The sequence below is a fragment of the Muntiacus reevesi genome, chromosome 2 (genome assembly GCF_963930625.1).
Source record: "Muntiacus reevesi chromosome 2, mMunRee1.1, whole genome shotgun sequence".
NCBI classification, from domain to species: domain Eukaryota; kingdom Metazoa; phylum Chordata; class Mammalia; order Artiodactyla; family Cervidae; genus Muntiacus; species Muntiacus reevesi.
Genome location: NC_089250.1, coordinates 267,176,839 through 267,196,334, shown reverse-complemented (window position 1 = coordinate 267,196,334; position 19,496 = coordinate 267,176,839). Strand labels below are relative to the sequence as shown.

The 19,496-nt window shown below is 54.3% G+C and overlaps 2 protein-coding genes across 2 annotated transcripts in view; both read right to left on the bottom strand.

Annotated features, from left to right (window-relative positions):
• Nucleotides 1-3,392: 3,392 nt before the first annotated feature.
• On the bottom strand, nucleotides 3,393-9,441 carry GRWD1 (glutamate rich WD repeat containing 1). The gene is made up of 7 exons (XM_065920697.1): nucleotides 9,217-9,441; nucleotides 8,897-9,014; nucleotides 8,584-8,746; nucleotides 6,300-6,513; nucleotides 6,068-6,210; nucleotides 5,713-5,910; nucleotides 3,393-4,410 (listed from the first exon to the last, which is right to left on the bottom strand). The coding sequence occupies exons 1-7, from the start codon at nucleotides 9,401-9,403 to the stop codon at nucleotides 4,093-4,095; spliced, it is 1,341 nt and encodes a 446-aa protein (XP_065776769.1). The 5' UTR covers nucleotides 9,404-9,441; the 3' UTR covers nucleotides 3,393-4,092.
• Nucleotides 9,442-10,876: 1,435 nt separating this feature from the next.
• Nucleotides 10,877-19,496, bottom strand: part of GRIN2D (glutamate ionotropic receptor NMDA type subunit 2D) — a 34,085-nt gene continuing 25,465 nt past the window's right edge. Inside the window, exons 11-13 of the mRNA XM_065920696.1 lie at nucleotides 13,588-13,775; nucleotides 13,161-13,393; nucleotides 10,877-12,988 (exon numbers count right to left, since the gene is read on the bottom strand). Of these exons, the coding sequence (XP_065776768.1) occupies nucleotides 11,657-12,988; nucleotides 13,161-13,393; nucleotides 13,588-13,775 (1,753 nt within the window). The 3' untranslated portion in view covers nucleotides 10,877-11,656. The remainder of the gene's footprint in view (nucleotides 12,989-13,160; nucleotides 13,394-13,587; nucleotides 13,776-19,496) is intronic.

The window sequence follows — 19,496 nt, the reverse complement described above, 5'->3', positions numbered from 1 at the left end:
AAAAAGTGATAGATGCTACAATGTGGATGAACCTTGAAAACACCATGTGAAGTGAAAGAATCCAATCATTAAAGACCATATATTGTATACTTCCATTTACATGAAATAGCCAGAGGAATGGGATTTCTTATTGGGGTGATGACAATGTTCAAAAATGGGTAGCGGTGATGGGTACACACCACGTGGCATGCTGCAGTCCATGGGGTTGCAGAGTCGGACACAACTTGGTGAGTGAACAACATGGTTGCACAACTCTGAATATACTGAAAACCACTGAATCTTACACTTTAATGTGTGAATTGTATGGTATGTGGATTATACTTCAATGAAGCTGTTAAGAAAAACAAACACACAAAAACCCAGGCTCAGCCCTGACTCTCAGATCATGGGGAAACCTTTCTAAACCTGTTTCCTCAGCTGTAAAATGGGGATGTTGGATTTCATCAAGGTCAGGATCAAGTCGTATAGACCCAGGGTCCCATCTTGGCTCAGTTGCTGACCCACTATATGCCCTGGGACCACCTGCTTCAATTTTTGGAGGCTGAGGTTGCTCATCTGTGGAATGGGGATTTAAAAAAAAAAAAAAAAGAATCCTTGAAGAGGAATCCAGAAGAAAGAACTTGGGCTTTTGAATCAGGCATTTCTAGGCTGAATCCCACCTCAGGCACTTACAAGCGATATGAATGGTGGCAAGTCACATTTCTTTCTGAGCTTCAGTTCCCTTATCTGAGAAATGGAGGGAATCTTAGCTGAACCAGGGGGACGCAGAGGAAGGAAGGGGCCCACCTGGACTTGTAGACCACATCGTCCTCCAAGAGCTGCACAGTTAACATTTGGCCCTGTGGTGTTGCGACTTCAGGGACCTGTCTGGGCTAGGGGTTAAACGTTTTGCATCTCAGTTCCATCAACGCCTACCAAGCACCAAGGTACAATGAACTCCCTGTGCCAGGCTCTAGGGATGCTTATGGGCCTCTCGGCAGGGCTGGGGGCACTTACTCCATGATGAATGAGTTGTTAGTTGCTGTCAAGTTCAACACTGACATGAACCCACTCCCCTGCCCCACTGCTCTGCACCTGCTGTCCATGACCACCCAGATTCAGTCTCCACCTGCAGCATGGGCATTTCTTAGGCCCATTCTACACAGGCAAAGCCAAGGCTCCAGTCAGTGGACCTGGTTGTGTGCACTGCCCACGATGTGCCCCAACTCTTTTTACACCCTCCACTTTCTGGGCATTAGAGGCTGTTCTTCCAAGCAGCGGCAAATGAGGCTGTTGAAGGGGGCAGGTCTGAGGTTACAATACAGGCAAATGTTATCATTTGCAGCCCTCTCTTGCTCAGAGTCCCCTTTCAGGGACCACCTGATGACAAGATGCTGGAGGGAGGTGATGGGTGGGGGCCTCCTCACACCCACACTGATGGGTGTGGGGACCCTGCTTCTGACGGGAAAGCAAACAGAAGCACTAAGGTTCGTCCCTTGTCCCAGGTCTCTCAGTCAAGGAACGGCAGACCCTGGACTCCCATCCAGCCTTCCTGGTGCCCAAGCCTGAGCGCCAGACTGGACCACAGACCACCTCATCACTTGCCCTTGTTTCCTGAGCACCTCGGTCCCCGGCCTTGCCAAGCTCCCGGAAGTCTGCAGCCCACCCACTGGGCTCACCTTGGCTGGGAGGTCAAGATCATCGCCCCGCTTCACAGGTTGGGGAGCGGACTCATAGATCTGGCCAGAGTCATGAAGTCCCGGGGGTGGGCTGCCGGTGTGAGTCCTGATCCTTTCCAACCCAGGAACTTGTTTCCCTAAATCTTCCCGTTGTCAGCCTCAGCCCCGCGAGGCAGACGTGATCTTGTCCATTTCACGAGGCAGGCTGGGGGTGGGGGGACACCTTTCACCTCTGGGGGGTCCCGTCAGCGTCCAGCATGGCCCTGCAAGCTGGGATGGGGCTCTGCCTCGCCCACGTACCGACAGCAGGATCCGAGGGAAGCGGATCCAGAGCCTCAAGCCCTCCCCCCACCTCCCCCTGACCTGGGAGAGCAGCTTAATGTTTCCATATAAAGGCGACAAGGGGCTTAAGGTGCGTCAACTTCGTTTCAAAGTCAGTCTAATCTGGGGCCCAGAAGCCCCGCCCAGGTGCTGCCCCTCTGCCCCCCACCATAGAAACACTTTCACACGCTCCCTGAGACCCTGGCTGTCCCCCCCATGACCCTCCCCCACTCCCCAGTGGGGCCTGAGCAATAGCAGGTTGGAGGGCAGAAACTGACAGGCGCGGGTGTAGGGTGGAGACTGCAGACAGACCAGGGTACAGAGCATAAGAGATGGGCAGGGAGAGGCTGCCCTGAGGAGGGAAGGACAGAGGACCTCCCCACCGCCACAGGCACCCAGACAGGAGAGAGTGGGAGACAGAGAAGAGGCAGGCGCAACTAGGAGCACCCGGGCAAAGACAAGTAGAGATCCTATCTTAGGAAATGGAGAGACAGACCAGATCGGACATGAAGATGGGACAAGAGATACAGGATTGGCGGCGGGGGGGATTGGGGGGGGACAGAAGACAGTGAAAATAAGGCTGAAAATGGAGATGGGCTGAGTTGGGCGCCCCAGATCTGGGGGATGAGGAACCAGGAGGATAGGGTGGGGGCACTGGGGCAGACGCCTGAGTAAGGAAGATGGTGGGGGGAGGCGGGAGGACAGCTCAAAGCCAGGACCCCTGCCCGGGGTCTTTGCATGGAGGCACGTACCTGGTGGGGCAGCCCACCCCCATGCCCTCTGCTGGGGGCTCCTCTGCTTGGGCCAAGGAAAGGTCTCTGTGGGTGCTACGGTGCGTCCTGGGCCCCAGGGGCCTTGTGCTGGGCACCCGACCTCTGCGCTCACAGGCGGATCAGAGGAGTCCTAGCACGGGGCGGGGGGGGCGGGGGGGGGAGCAGGAGGTGGGGCCAGCTCAGAGCCGCAGAGGGGGAGCCAGGGAGGATGGCCAGGCAGGACGGCTGGGCTGCGGCCCAAGAAGGCTGGAGAGGAGACAGCGGTGGCGGAGGAGAGACACAGGGGGAGGGGGTGTGGAGACAGAGCCTGGGGGCCAGGAGATGCAGAAAGGTGGGGACACAGTTGAGGGAACAAAGAAATGGTGAGAAAGTGATATGAGGGCAGGAGCGGAAGGATGAGAGAGGGGGGCTCCCTGGTTCCCCTGAGATGAAGTCTTAAGAGGGAGGGCCACACATGAGATAACTCTTCCCCAACGAGAGACCAAGAGTGAGTTCCAAATAGAATAAAGTTTAGGAGAGGCAGAACCAGAGAGTGCCAATGGGCTATGGGCTGGACCCAGCGGTCCAGGGACAGCCAGGTGCCAAATCCTTCCTCCTCCTCCTCATTTCCTCATGAGACGGTGGCCAGAAAGCCCCCCAATTCAGGTTCCATTCTGGTCCTTTATTGTCTCTCAAGAGCCCCTAACTCCCCCCGCCGCAACCCCACACAGTGCCTATCTCTGGGAAGAGGGGAGAAGGCTCCACCCAGTCAAACCCAGCTGGCAGGAAGACAAGGGCCACACCAAATTCTGCTGGAGGAACCCACACCTCAAATTCAGTCCAGCCACTCTAAGGCACTTGAGTTCCCTGAGGGAGATCAGTGGCAGGGAGATCAGAGTCAAACCCAGGGCCTGCAGCTGACAAAATATTCACAGCAACACAGGACACACCAGGCCTATCTGGGAAATGGGCTAGTGGCCTCTTCTGACAGGTGGCGCTCACTGGGTTGACCCAAGTCTCTGGGTCGGAGGGCTCACTGGAGACAACTGCAGTGGTTTTACAGGGCCATGGGTCAAACCAAGTGCTTCAGTTGGAGGAATCAAGGGCAGCAAACCAAATCTTACTTTTAGAGCCACGAGTCAAACCATCTCTCTTAGCAAGAGGGGCATTGGACCAAACCAAGTCCTTTCAAAGAACAGTAAGTCAAACAGAATCCATCATGGCAGACAACGGGCCAAACCAAGTCCTTTTGGAGAGGTGCTGTCCAGCAGATCTGAATGAGTCCCTTCCAGGGAAAATGATGAACTTTCAACTTCAGTTCCAAGTAAGTGGAGGACCAGACAGACTCGGCCAGGCCAAGCTCAGACGCTGATGGTGCGGAAGATGGTGAAGCCCGACAGGGCGGTGCTGACCAGCACCCCGGGGCACTGCGGGTGCCAGTGCAGCTCCTTCAGATCCGTCTCGCCCTGGTGCACGAACAGCAGCTGCTGGGGGAGGTCGGCCAGCCCTGGGTCTGTCTCTGCGTCACCGGCCTCGGGGTCCCGCTCCACGGCCAGGTCCCACTGTGTAATCTGGTTGTCTGCACCCGAGGCCGCAAAGACCCCACTGTCCTGGGGGTGCCACTCGACGGAGGTCACGGGGGCCACGTGCTGCTTGAAGGTGGCCACTGGGGAGCCAGACTACGGGAAGATGGGAGTCAGGGCATCTGAGTCCCTCAGCCTGACTCCAGGGGTGACCCAGGCAGAGCCCCCCACCCCGCTCCAGCCTTAGGGTTCAGCCAGACCTTCACCCCTCCAGCCGCCTAAGACTGAGGGTCTCTTAAAGGGATGGAGGGCAGAGTACAGCTGGTAATAAAGGGCTAGTGTCCCAGGGCCTGCTGGGAGTTGTGGCTTCACCTGCAAAGAAGTCCCTCCCAGCCCCAGGTCACAACCCCCCAATCCCTGCTCCTTTCTGGGTCTGCCTCCGCCTCCTTCCCTGTAAAAGGAAGGTGTGGGGGACTTCCCTTGTGGTTAAGATTCTGCACTTCCAATACAGGGGGTGCCAGTTCCAACCCTGGCTGGCTGGGGAACTAAGATCCCACGTGACCCCATGCAACCAAAAGAAATAAATAAAACTGGGTCTTCAAAACAAATTTTTAAAAATAAATTTAAAAAATTAAAACGTCCCACCACCTCCCCCGCCCAGAAGGCCAGGTTTTGTAAGTGCTCTCCTGGTGATTCTAGCCTTAAAGGGGGCACAGGCATGACTCCCAGGCTCAAGAGAGAGCAGATGCAAAGAAAAGCATTTTTACTAAAAGCACGGCTGCTGGGGGGTTGGGGGGGATCAGCATGTCTCTAACTTGGAGGGGTGGTTCCAATGTTTCAACCTGGCCCTGTGATCTACCTGGCCATGCACCTGTCTAGGAGGGGGAAGGGGGCTGAAATCCACGTCAAAAAGCTTCCCCAGGGCTGATTCTGTAGAACTCATTACACTGGAGAAGGAGTAAAAAGACGATCCTGAGAAGGCCCAGAGGTGTATGGAGTCATGGCTTTGTCCAGGGCGAGGCCTGGAGCTCCTCTCAGCTACAAAGAGTCACCACAAAGCTGGGCGATCATATCCTATCTCTTCCCATCCCTCTGGACTTCCGTGCCTATTCCCAGCATGACTAAGCTGAGGTCTGTTCTCAGCTGACCCTATGAAATCCACCTACAATCCCTGAGCCCTTGAGCCCCTGGGCAACATGGCCAGTGTACGGCTCCCCTTGGGCAGATGGGAGTTGTAGTCTCTGCTCAGCCCAGCCCTGTTCCTCCCATCAACTCTCCAGATGGTAGAGGGAGCGACCCCACAGCAGCCCCAAGCCTTCCTCTCGCTGACCCTGTTTCCTCATCAGTACCCCAGTTCTGATGGGACCCCAGTTCTGAAGGCAGGGCCCTGCCAGCTCTGGCGTATAAGCCATCTCAGAAGAGAAAACCCACAAATCCTAGTGGCTGCTGGGATGGTACCTTGAACTGCCGCAGGTCCCAGACCTTGAGGGCTCCGTCATCCCCACCGCTGAGCAGGAAGGGCTCCCGGCGGCTCCAGTTGATGACGTTGACGTCCCCGTCGTGGGCGGTGGCGGTGGTGAGCATGCAGGCCTTGCTAGGGGCTGCCCGGATGTCCCAGATGCGGATGGAGGCGTCAGCTGAGCAGGAGGCAAACACCTGGACAGGGCAGAGTCAGAGACACCCTGGAGGACCCCCGCTCCACCATGGAGACCGGGGACCAGTGGTGGGCCTCCTTTTTTATAGTGACGCCCCCCTCCCGGCCCCCTCCTTCCTCCCAAGACCCCAGAGTCCAGACCCTCCGGCCCTTCCTTACCGTGTCCTCGGTCGGGGACCACTGCAGGTCCTCCACGGAGCGTGTGTGGCCCACGAATGGCCGCTGGTCCACGTGCCAGGAGCCCCCGTCCGCTGGTGTCCAGAGGTGGATGTTCTTCTGACAGTCACCGGTCAGCAGGCGCCCTGGGCAAGGCAGTTGGGACTCTTGACCTCATCACACTCAGCTGGCTGTGGCTCACCAGACTCTGTTCCCACTCACCCCCGGGACTCACCGGGCACACGAGGGGACCAGTCAAGGGCAAAGCCCTCGCCCATGTGGCCAGAGAAGGTGAAGATGGGCTTCACACGGGTCTGCTCATCCCGGAGGAAGGTGGCCAGGGCCTGGGGGTCATCCACTACTTGCAGGAGTCGCCGCAGCGCAAACACTTCCACCTGGCCCTTCTCTGACCACACCCCAGCCACCGGCTCCTCACCCAGCCACGACACCTGCAGGGTAGGGAGGAGGGGAAGGGAGGTGAGCAGGACAGGAGGCGCAGTGTGATGACAACAGCCCTTTCATCCCTGAGAATCAGAGCTGCCTCCCACCCAGGCCTGGGACTACAACTCCCAGAAATCTTTGCGAGAATAGGCTCACAACTTGAAGACCAGCTTGGTCTCCAGGACAACTCCCTCCACTGTGGTACAGATGATGGCGGAGGGAGGACAGAACTCCCGAACTCCCAAGAATTGAGCCCCTGGAAATCTGTTCAGACTTCTGGTCTCTGGAACTACGTCTAGGCAGGTCCCAGGCCCCAGTCTCCGGATCGCTCTGTCTGTGTACCTTTGCTCACTAGGAGATCCTGTTCAGCCTCAAGGTTTCCAGGAGCCCCTAATCCTGACCTCTCAACTCCAAGCTCACATCAAACTGTTTATAGATGTCCCAGGACCAAAGCCAAGTTCCTAATGGCCCACTGCCACCTACTCCTCCCTGGAGGTCCCCACCTTGGGCTCATTGCCCACTGTCTCTCCCTCCTCACACTATGCTGGCTCCACCCAAAACACCACCACTTCCAACCCTTTCTCGGCAGCTCTGCTGTCATCAGTCAGGCTACTACTGAAGTCACCCTTCCTGCATTCCTGTCCCGGCCCCCTCACAGGACCCCGTCCTCCTGCCCTGGCCTCCATACAGCACACAGAGGGATCCCTTTAAAACACAAGTCAGGTCCCATCCGCCCTTTGCTCTAAACCCTCCAGTGACTCCCAGTTTCTCCCCACATAAAAGCCAAGTCCTTACGATGGCCCACAAGGCCCTAAACAATCTGTCTCCTCCGTGCCCACCTGCCAAACCCTGTCACTCTCCCCCTCATCCATTCAGCACCATTCTTCCCAACTTCCCTCAAAACTCCTCAATCAGTTTGCCCCAGGGCCTTTGCACTTGTTAGTCCCTTGCCGGGGGAGACCTCTTCTCAGATATCCTTGCTTCACTCCCTCACTTCCTGTGGGTTTCGGTTCAAAGGGCACCTTATCAGTGAATGCTTCCTTGACCACACTGTTTAACCTAGCAACCTAGGGGCTTCCCTGGTGGTCTGGAATCTGCCCTTGCTGTGCAAGGGACACTGTTCTGATCCCTGGTCCGGGAAGATCCCACATGCTTCAGCAACTAAGCCCATGCCATAGCTACTGAGCCAGTGCTGTAGAGCCTGACAGCGTCAACTACTGAGCCCACATGACGTAACTACTAAAGCCCTTGCACCATAGAGCCTGTGCTTTGCACCAGGAGACGCCACTGCCAATGAGAAGCCTGAGGATGGAAATGAAGAGTAGTCTCTGCTTGCTGCAACTAGGGAAAGCCAGAGTGCAGCAACAAAGACCCATTACAGCTAAAAAACTAACTAAATAAATAAAATAGCAAGCCCATTCCAGAAGACCCTAACTCCCTTACCTTTTTCTTTACAACACTTGGAACCTTTGGACATTACACATATGCTTAGTTTCTTATCCCCTGTCCCACTGGCATGTAAGTTTCATGGAGCCAGAGACCTTTTGTTCCCTGTTAACTCCAGGGTCTAAAACAGTATCTGCAACATAGTAATACCTCAATAGAAACACTTCTCAAAAACTATGAGCTAAGCACTATTTCACAGGGCATCTTGATCAATTCTCACATCGACCTGATTAGAAAGAGCTATAATTCTGAATCATAAAAGTGATCCTACAGCCCAGGACACTCCCTGAGAAATAAGAGAAAACACACAGATTTCATGTTACCGCCAAGTGCTGTTTCTAGACCCCTGAAATCATCATATTTCAGTTATTGAAATAGGGATACTAGCTATTCCATTTTCACATCAGCCCCACCAAGTAAGTTTGGTTAACTCTCACCACACTATAGAAGAGGAAAGAACATTTTTAAAAAACATCCCCATGGCATCTAGCACATAGTGACAACGATCACAATTAACACATAACTAATTTAAAAAACTATGTGCCAAGTGCTCTTCTTAAAGCTGAAGGGCATGGACATGGGGGGTGGGGTGCTCCAGAGTACACAGGGCAGGCTCCTGGGGCTGCATTTACCCGAACTCTGTTGATGCCTCCATAGTGGGGCACCATAGCCAGCTCCAGCTGAGGCTTCCGCTCTTCTTCATCCTCTTCGTCGTCCTCCTCCTCCTCGTCGTCGCTGCCCTCGGACGGTGAGGGCTTTGTCCCATGCAGATTGTGCATCCGAAGCATCATCAATCTGGGGAAGGTGTGCGAGGAATGAGGCACCGGATGGCGGGATCCTTAGGAAGGAGGGAGGGCGGAGGCTGGAAACCCCGACTTCTAGGTCCTGAGGAAGAGAAAGCTGAAGGCGCAGACGCCCCTAGCCCTGTAAAGCCTCAGTTCTTACCTGTTGCTTTGGGCGCTCTCGGCCTGGGTCCCAGCACACAGGTAAAGTGTAAGAGGAAGCTCAGTCCGGTTGTCTCCCAGGTGATCCCGGACTATGTCGAAGCTGAGACAGGGGGCGCCTGGGAATGGAAGGAGGGATGGGAAAATTAGGATTGAATAGAAAGGTCTCAGCCCTCTTCAGTGTAATGTCAATTCTCTTAGATCCTAATTTCTCTTTCAAAGAGCCTTTTATGTTACGGGTTCAGAACCAGCTCCCCTCAGGACCCAAGATTCCAGTCTCCTCCTTCGTGAGGACCCAGGATGCCGGGTGCCCAGCCCTACCCGTCTGTGCTCGGTGGTACAGCACGTAGGCCTCCTCGTCCATGACCAGCTCCTCTCCTTCGCGCAGTGGCGGTCCCCGACCAGGTAGATAGACCTGAGCCTGGCCCTTGGACCCTGTTTCTTGGGATTCGGTCTCCATAGACTCCCCAGGTTCACACGTGCGCCGCCGACCCTTGCGCGCCGCCATCTTCGAAGCCTCTCGCCGCTGGCGCGAGGTAATAGCGTCACTTCCGGGTTGCGCTTTCCCTTCTTAGGAGGATCCGCCCTACTGCGCGGTTACCTTGGAAACCTCCTGGTTCACCAATTAGACAGGGCGATGGGGAGAGGGCGAAGAAGAACTAAGAAAACAGCATCCCGGCTTGGCTACCGAGGCCTGCAGATCTGAGGCAACTATACTCTCCCCGTGACTTTGGGGCGCTCTTCCGCAGAGCGGCGGCAAGGCCTCCTGGGAGTTGTAGTTCTGCAGGAGCCCTGTTTTCCCCATCAACTATACAGGCACTCCAGACCCGGATTCCATCTTCCACCTTTGATTCCCAATGCTTTCTTACTTAATTAATTATTCGTGTATGCAAATAAGAGCTTTTACTGGCAAGGAGACTAGGTTTCTGCTCCCTGAGGATCCATAAAGCCTATTTCTTTCCCCCTCCTTGTTATGAAGCTTTTAATTTACTTCAAAATGCTTAAGTGTAGGCAGGATGATATGTATAAATTAGTTCGTTGGATGTACCCTCTAGGGGTAGTCAGTTGCCTAACCAGGCGTTCACGGTGCAGCCCTGGTCAGCAAGCACTTAATCAGAAAGTCCACCCTCTAGAGGCAGCTACTACAAGTGCCTCCGCTCTTTTTATTGCCCATCAACACCAGAGATTTGGCTAATTGGCATAATGAAATGTTAGAAATAGATTTTCACTGGTGAGATTAACAGAATTCAAGATATGTGAATTGGCTAGGATATAATAGACACTCACCTCCCTTGCATGAACAGGATATTAAAAACCTAGCAAGCCTCATTGCTTGCTACCATAGGAATGGTACCCTAGACTAATCCTAAAATGTTATGACCCCAGATCTTTCTTGAATTCTCTGACCGCTCTTCTCCTTCTGCCCCCACCCCTTCTCAACCCACCCCAGCTTTTTTGGCCTAGCTGAGTAGTTTGGGGGATCTTAGTTCCCCAACCAGGGTTCAAACCCTTGCAGTGGAAAGGCAAAGTCCTAATCACTGACCGTCAGGGAATTCTCTCAGCCCTTCTCTTCTTAGGGTCTTTTCTCACCACTTCTTTCTGGGTCTTTATTTGCCACCTCCCTCCAGGATCTCTCTGTTCTTGCTGAAATTTTCTTTCTGCCCCCTCTTCCTCTGTAGGACTTTTCTCGGTTTCTGTTTCCTCCAGAGAAGTTTGAAGGGGACTAAGAGAAAGACACGGTGCTCACACTGGGCTTGAGGAGGCATAAAAACATGGGTTTATTCCAAACACTGCAATGTGGTACAGGAGAGAGGGAAAAGAGGTTGGTAGTGAGTGTGGACTCCCAGACTCCTCCCTTCCACAACCCAGCTCCAGACCCGGCTGGAGATCTGGGAGGTGGAGGTTTTGGGGCGGGGTGGGGTGGGGTGGGGTCTGCTGCGTCTTTACTGAAAGGGTTGGATTTGGAGAGGATATGGCCGGTGGCACCTGGGGCTGGTCGTGAGTTGCGACAGGGTGGGAAGTTTTGGCTTGATGGAGGGTGGGATCAACGCTGGGGCAGTGGAGGCGGGGCCTCGTTGGGGGGCGTGTCCTAGGACAAAAGAGGGGAAAGCTACTGAGGGTGAAAAAGGAGAAGGGGGTGTCACGGTTTGACGTCGAGGGTCACAGTCTGGTCGGGGCACAGTCTGGGGCTAGGGTCACAGTTTGGGGTCAGGGGTCACAGTCTGGGGTCGGATGACCATTTTCAGGGGTCGGAAGTCACAGTCTGGGGTCAGGGGTTTCTGTGTGGCGGGGCCAAGGTCTGGGGTCACAGTTTGGCGAACGCGTCTCACAGTTTCGAGTCCCGATGGATGAAAGGTTAAAAACGGGCTTCCCCGGAGGCGTGCCTGGGGGGCCGGGGAGCTGCACAGTGATGTGGGGGCCACGGCCCCGGGCGTGGGGGTGGGACGCGGGCGTGGCGTGACCCCGCCACCTCCCGCCCCGTCTGGTGACGTTAAAAAGCCCTTGTCGGGTTTAAAAAAAAAGTCCAGTGGGCTCTGAGACCCCCGCCCCCTTGCTCCCAGGCTAGGTGAGATTTGAGGGACCAAATCCCCTCCGGTTTGAAGTGCCCCCCATAGCGAGGGGCGCAGGACGCTGCTCCAGGCGGGGTCCGGCCAGTTCCATTTTCTTCATTTCCAACCCTCACGGGTCCTGTCCACCCCGCGTGCCCCCTCGGGCTGTGGCCTGCGCTGACCGAGGGGGCGGCGGGGCCTCCCAGGCCGCGTCATACCTCGGACTCGAGGCTGGAGAAGTGCGCCGAGCCCCGGCGGGTACCCAGGTCCCCGCCCCGGTGTCTCCGGTGGGGCGCGGCGGGCAGCGGCGGCCCCCAGTGAGCGGCGTGCGGGCACCGGCGCGCGTGGCGGGAGGGCCCGGTGAGCCTGCGCGCGGGGGCGGCGCGGGGACACGAGCTGAGGTCCTCGAGCGATCGCGAGGTGGGCGCGGGCGGCGGGAGGTCCCAGCCCCCGGCGGCGCGCCGGTGCCGGTGGTGGTGCGGCGCGGCGGCGGCCGGCGCGCGGTGTGAGGCCCGCGGACGGTGAGGGTGCGGCCGCGGGCACCCGCAGCGGGCCCGGCGACGGTGCGGGGGCCCCGCGGCCCAGGGCGGGGGCGGCGGCGCCCACCAGCCGCCGTCCAGGCCGTCGTGCGAGCAGCTGAGATGGCGCGGCGGCGGCAACAGCTCCAGGCTGGCGCAATGGCGACAGTGCCAGGCGGCGGGGCCGCTGCGCGGGGGCAGATAGTCCCAGCTGCCGGCGCGCCAGCCCCCGAGCTTGTCTACCGACCAGTAGCGACCCGGCGGCGGCCCGAGGCGCTCGGCATACGGGTAGGGGAAGTCGGCGAACCACCAGGGCTCTAGGCCGCCCAGCGACGCGCCGCCCAGGCTCTCCGAGTCCTCCGAGTCCGACGGCGACGGCTCGAGGTCAAGATAAGGGCAGGGGGGCGGCGCGGCGCGGCATGGGGGCGGCGCGGCCTGGGCTCCAGCGCCCGCGGCCCCCGCGCCGCCCGCGCCCCCCGCGCCGGGACCCAGCAGCGGCTGGCTCTCGGGGTCCGAGCGCGGCCAGCGCGTGGGCGCCGGCGGGCTCTCGTCCTCGAAGGCCAGGCGGCAGAGCGGCGGCCCGACGGCGGTGGCCGCGGCAGCAGGGGGCGCGGGCGGCGACGGGAAGCCTGGGAAGGCGCCGGCGGGGGGCTCGGCCGGCTCCTTGTCGCGCACGATGGCGAAGTAGGAGGGCGGCGGCTTCTGTGGCGGCTGCGTGGCCGGCGGAGACAGCGGGCGCCCAGTCGCGCCCCGGGGCGCTGCGCGCGCCTCTCCCACGCCCAGGCCCTGCGGCTCGATGGGGCCGTAGTAGCGGTGGAAGCCGTCGGCCAAGCCCGCGCCGCCCGGCGGCCCCGCACCTTTGGCGCGGCGCCAGCGGTCCACGGCTGCGCGCTCGCGCGGCACGAAGGGCGCGGGGCCCGGCGGGGGCCTTGCCGCCGGGTATGCAGGGCTGGGCAGCGGCTGCGGCGGCGGCGGGGGTTTGGCGGGCGGCGGCGCAGCCTCTGCGCTGCAGCAGCTGTACATGCCCTATAGGGGTCGCGGGAGTAGCCGGGTCAGCGCGGGATGCTGGGGACCACCTTCCTTCCCTCCATCCCTCCCTCCTCTCCCGCACCCGACCCCTCCAGCTGCCTTCTGCTTCTCGCCATCCCTGCCAGTTTCTTCCTTTCTCTCCCCCTTCGCCCCCCTCTCTCCCCCGTACCCTGGAAAAGGCCAGTAGGAAATCCATGCGGTGGGTGGGCCCCAGGCAATGCCGCAGGCGCCAGTACACCAGGTGCTCCCAGGCGAAGACCAGCAGAGAGAGGCCCATGGCCACCAGGAGCATGTAGAAGACGCCTGCCATGTTGTCAATGTCCAGCTTGCTGCTCATCACCTCGATCTTGTCATTGTGGCAGATTCCGGAGAGCCACAGCCGTTCCAGCATCTCGATCTCATCTGCGGACAGGTGGGTGGGCGGTCACTTCCCGTGAGCACTCTCTGAGGATCCTCTTCTCTGATATGAAAGTCTAGGTCCTCAGACCCTCCCCCCCCCCACCTTTCCCCAGGACCCAGGGGTCTTTGCCTCCCCTCCCCCACTTTCCTTACCCACCCCACCCCCACCCCCCAGGCATCTCTGCGTGCAGCCGCACCATCCCCCAGGAACTGCAGCAGTGCCAGATCAATGGGCCGCTTCCAGCGGGAACCCTTGTGCAAGGCGATGCCATAGCCCGTGGTGGCAAAGACCTTGCCCGAGCCAATGGTGACGAGCTTGCAGCCCTCATCTTTGCGGGCCATGTAGTTGAGCACAGCCGCGTCATAGATGAAGGCGTCCAGCTTCCTGCAGGCAGGGGCATGAAAGGCAGAGTCAGTCCCACCCAGATGCCAAGATGGCCAACCCAGAGCCCCGCTAACTCCTAACCTCCAACTGCTCCAGATCCTAACTGGTGGTGAACTCCTCAGCAAGCCACTGCACCTTTTTGTGCCTCAGTTTAAACATCTGTCCAATGGGGACAGCAGCAACACTCTCCCTTCCAAGGTTGTCCCACAGATAGCCATGGGAACAAAGCAAGTGCTGGAGAAACGTTAGCTGTGAGTGTCAATGAAATAACTACTTGTTCAGTCCCTACTGGAACCTTCCAAAAGAAGGTCCTGCGTATGCCTCTATTTATTTATTTTAAAATTGTATTTCTTTAAATATTTATTTGTTTGACTGCGCTGAGTCTTTGTTGTTGTCACTCAGTCGTGTCTGACCCTTTGTGACCCCATGGACCGCAGCACGCCAGGCTTCCCTGTCCTTCACCATCTCCCAGAGTTTGCTCAAACTCATGTCCATTGAGTCGATGATGCCATCCAACCATCTCATCCTCTGTCACCTTCTTCTCCTCCTGCTCTCAATCCTCGTCCTGCGCTGGGTCTTAGTTGGGTCTAGCTCCCTGACCAGGCCCTCTGCATTAGGAGCCTGGAGTCCTCGTCACTGGACCAGCAGGTAAGTTCCCTACTCCTCCATTTTAAAGAGGAGGGCTGAAGCTCAGACAGGAGAATCACACAAATAATAATAATGTTAATGATGACTTCTGTTGTGCCACGCATTCTTCTAGCTACTATAATAACTCGGTTCTGTCAACATTCCTGTGCGGTAGAAACCATCATCTCCGTTATTCAGACCAGGAAACGCAGGCCCAGACATGCATCTTAATTTGCTTGGGTTCTCCCTCTAGGCCCTGATTTCTACAATGTGGTGGGAAGACAAGCACAGATTCTGAGTTAGTGGTTCTCAGAGATGAACACGTTATGGCCGTTGCCACTCGTCACTTCCTTCCCACCTGCTGCCATTTCACGTTTACTTCTGTGATGATCTGATTAATCTCAGCCTCTCCCACCAGACCACAAGACCCTCTGGGATAGGGTCCAAGACACATCACATTCCAGGCTGTGACCCAGCAGTTCCTGACACAAACAGGGTGGCGGTTATATTTGTGGGATAAATGAAAGAATGATAAAGGAATCCACACTTCTGTGGGTTACATACTGTGTAACTATCCTGTGACATAAGATAACTGCTCTAAGTCTGACCTATGAAGATGTCCAGGGTGTCTTAAAGAGAGAGAAAAAAAAAAATCTAGTCCCGGTATCCTAGATAGAATAGAGTTCCATACTTATTTCCTGGGGTGAAATTTTGGTCATCTTAACTGTAGACACCAGACTAGTTCTCAGAAAGAGGAATCTGTCTTGTCTAGTCCAACACTGTCCAAAAGAACATTCTGGGATGCTGGAAATGTCCCATCTGCACTGTCCAACATGGCAGCCACCAGCCCCCTGTGGCTCCAGAGCACTTGAAATGTGACCAGTACAACAGAGGAATGGAACTTTAAGTTGTATGTATTTATTTATTTTTGGTCGCTGCAGCACGTGGGATCTTAGTTCCCCAACCCGGGATCAAACCCTCACCCCCTGCAGTGGAAGCACGGAGTCTTAACTACTGGGCCACCAAGGAAGTCCCAAATTGTACTTAATGTTAGTTAGTTCAAATTTCCCCTTCATGGATCACAGCCTTGTTGTGGCGCAGGGGCTTGAAAGGTACGTATAGTCAAAGCTATGGTTTTTCCAGTAGTCATATATGAATGTGCGAGCTGGACCATAAAGAAGGCTGAACGCCAAAAAACTGGTACTTTCAAATTGCGGTGCTGGAGAAGACTCTTGAAAGTCCCTCGGACTAAAAGGAGATCAAACCAGTCAATTTTAAAGGAAATCAACCCTGAATATTCATTGGAAGGACTGATGCTGAAGTTGAAGCTCCAATACTTTGGCCACCTGAGGCAAAGAGCCAACTCATTGCAAAAGACATGGATTCTGGGAAAGATTGAAGGCAAAAGGAGAAGAGGGTGGCAGAGGATGAAATGGCTGGATGGCATCACTGACTTAATTGACATGAGTTTGAGTAAACTCCAGGAGATGGTGAAGGACAGGGAAATCTGGTGTGTTGTAGTTCACGAGGTCGCAAAGAGTGGGACACAACTGAGTGACTGAACAACTGGTGGTGTAGTGGTTAAGAATCCTCCTTCCAATGCAGGGGATATGGGTTCGATCCCTGGGTGGGGAACTAAGATCCCATATGCCTTGAAGACAAAAGTAAATAATAAACAAATATTTTTTAAAATTTGGAAAAAAAAAAAAAAAAAAAAAAAAAGAGGAGCCACATGAATGAATTCAGACTGGTTCAAGACCAGCATTCTGGGTGCTGGTCCCTGGAGCTAAGAGGTAAGATTTCATTAATAGGGAAAAAAATGCAAAGAGGCTTTCCTCTACGGCCAAAGCAAGAGAACAGTGTGTACTTTTAGTGAGGAATGTATAAAGAGGTGTGTGCATACATGGTTTAATTGATCTGGAAAAAAAATGAAAAATAACGCTTCCTTTAGGGAACTTAAATGGGGACTTGATGTTTCGTTTTTGGCCCTTCTAATGTGAGTGAGAAATTGAATCTCTCTCATGGGCGAGGCTTCCAGAACTGACTGGGAGGAGAAGCTGTGTTTCTTTATTCCTTTTTAAGAAATGCAGTTCCTTTCTCTCCCCGTGAGGTTGCTTGCCCTCAGCAGTAGGGTAAGCACACATCTGGTATGTGAGCCAGGCAAAGCCTCGCGAGGCTGCCAATGCCCTTGTACCTCTCTGTAAGGATGGAATTTTCTAGTGTTGTCCACAGCGGTGGCTATTTGAACTCCAATTTTAATTAAACTTTAAAATTCTGGAGTCACACCAACCACACCTCCAGTGATCAAAAGCTGTTGGCTACCATATCAGACGGCCCAGGTTTAGCATGTTTCCATCATCACAGAAAGGGCTCTAGGAAAGCGCTGCTCTACACACGTGTCCGTCTGGTATCCAGACTAGAATGGAAGCTCCAGGAGAGCAGAGACTTCGATTTGCTCACTGCTAGACCCTGAGTGCCTAGCCCAGTGCCTGGTGCAAAAAGACCGTTCTGTTTTATATCTTTGTGTGTGCTCACCCCACAGACTATAGCCCGACAGGCTCCTCTGTCCAGGGGATTTTCCCGGCAAGAATACTGAAGTGGGTTGCCATTTCCTCCTCCAGGCGATTTTTCCCAAGCCAGGGATAGAATCTGCATCTTTTGCAATGCATGCAGATTCTTTACCGCTGAGCCACTGGTTTCCCAAAAGAAGACTTTAATAAATATTGACTGGATGAATGGACGAGTGCCTTTTAACTTTTATATCATTAGGGGTATCTTGCAGCAGCATCGTGACCCATTATTTGGTTTCTTTCTTGGTCCTCTCTATATTAAAAGCACACACACACACATATATTATGTACACAGATACATGTACATATTCATATATATATAGGGGCTTCCCAGGTGGCACCAGTGGTAAAGAACCCAGCTGCCAATGCAGGAGACATAAAAGACATGGGTTTGATCCCTGGGTCAGGAAGATTCCCTGGAGAGGGAAATGGCAATCCACTCCAGTATTCTTGCCTGGAGAATGCTATGGACAGAACAGCCTAGTGGGCTAGAGTCCATGGGGTCGCAAAGAGTTGGACAGGAGTGAAGCGACTTAGCACCACACATGCATTCATATAGATATACAGAGAGACAGGAAAAGAGACCGAAAAATACTGCCATTGGGGAATCCCCCAATACAAATGGTCCAGACAGCCCACCCCACAGTGAAGTCTGTAGTTAAAACCCTGCTTATGTACTCACAGGTGTACCATTTCCAGAGTGTTGGACGCCTACTCCCAAATATGAACTGACTACCAGAGGTTACTAGACACCAGATAAAGCCTCTAACAAAATTAAAGATAGAAATAGGGACTTCCCTGGCAGTTCGATGGTTAGGACTCCACATGTCCACTGCAGAGGACACAGGTTCAGTCCCAAGTCAGGGAACTAAGATCTCATAAGCCACACCACATGGCCAAATAAACAAACAAATAGGAGGGAGAGGGAACTTGGAGGAAAACATTATATAAAGAGAAAATGTTAAAAAACCCAAACTCAGCAACTATCATTAACGTCATCAGAAAAAGAAGACAAGATACTGCAACTCTGAACCACTAACAGGGTTTTATGAAGTAGGATACTATAGGGACTTCCCTGGTGGTGCAATGCATAAGGACCGGCTGCCCATGCAAGAGACACAGACGTGATCCCTGATCTGGGAAGACCCCAGGTGCCACCAGGCAACTAATAAGCCTGGGAGCCACAACTACTGAGCCCACATGCCGCAACTAAGCATTTGCATGCCACAACAAAGATCGAAGATCCCAGGTTATGAAGAACTAAGACCTGGTGCAGCCAAATAAATAAATAGTTTTAAAAATCTGTATTTGACTCTCCAAACTATATGGATGTATAACGCTGACCAAAAAATTGAATGAAAAATTAGAAAAAAATGTTAAAAGGAAAATTGAGGAGAAAAAGAATTCAGCAGAAGCAGGAAATCCGAGCAAGAGGTGACAGTGAGAAACACAGGGGGATCCTTTGTGGATCCACCAAGCTTCTGGGTAAGGGGCAGAGGAGGAAGAGTCTGGGTTTCTCACTGGATGAGTGAGGTTATATAGTGCAGTGGTTGAGAAGTTGGGCTGAGAATCAGACTGCCAGGGTTCAAATCCCAACTCGTCCCCTCAGCAGAATTGTAGGGTCTTACCATATATTCTCATCTACAGAATGAGAACAATAATATTCACTGATAAAGTGTTATAGCTGAGCACTGAAGAACTGATGCTTTTGAACTCTGGTGTTGGAGAAGACTCTTGAGAGTCCCTTGGACTGCAAGGAGATCAAACCAGACCATCCTAAAGGAAATCAGTCCTGAAGATTCATTGGAAGGACTGATGTTGAAACTGAAGCTCTAATGCTTTGGCCACTTGATGTGAAGATTCAACTCATTGGAAAAGACCTTCATGCTGGGAAGATTGAGAGCAAGAGGAGAAGTAGGTGGCAGAGGATGAGACGGTTGGCTGGCATCATCAACTAGGTGGACATGAGTTTAAACAAACTCTGAGAAATAGTGAAAGACAGGGAAGCCTGGTGGATGCAGTCCATGGGGTGGCAAAGAGTCAGACCCAACTGAGCGACTGAACAACAAATGAAAAGGCATGGGTTGAACTGTCTTCCCCCAAAATTCATAACATTGAAGTTCTATCCCAGTGCCTCTGAATGTGATCTTAGTTGGAGAAAGGGTCTCTACAGTGGTGATTAAGTTAAAATGAGGTCACTAAAGTGGGCCCTGATGGTGTTCTTATATGAAGGAGGAATTTGGATACAGGGATATGCACAAAGGGAAGATGACATGAAAAGACACAGGAAGGGACTTTCCTGGTGGTCCAGTGGTGAAGAATCTGCCTTGCAATGCATGGGACAAGGGTTCGATCCCTGGTCAGAGAACTAACATCCCACATGCCTTGGAGCAGCTAAGCCCACGTGCTGAAACTACTGAGTCCTTGAGCTACAACTAGAGGCTCCACGAGCCACAACGAAAGATCTCACATGACACAACTAAGACCCAACACAGCCCCCCCACCCCCAAAAAAAGAAAATGAA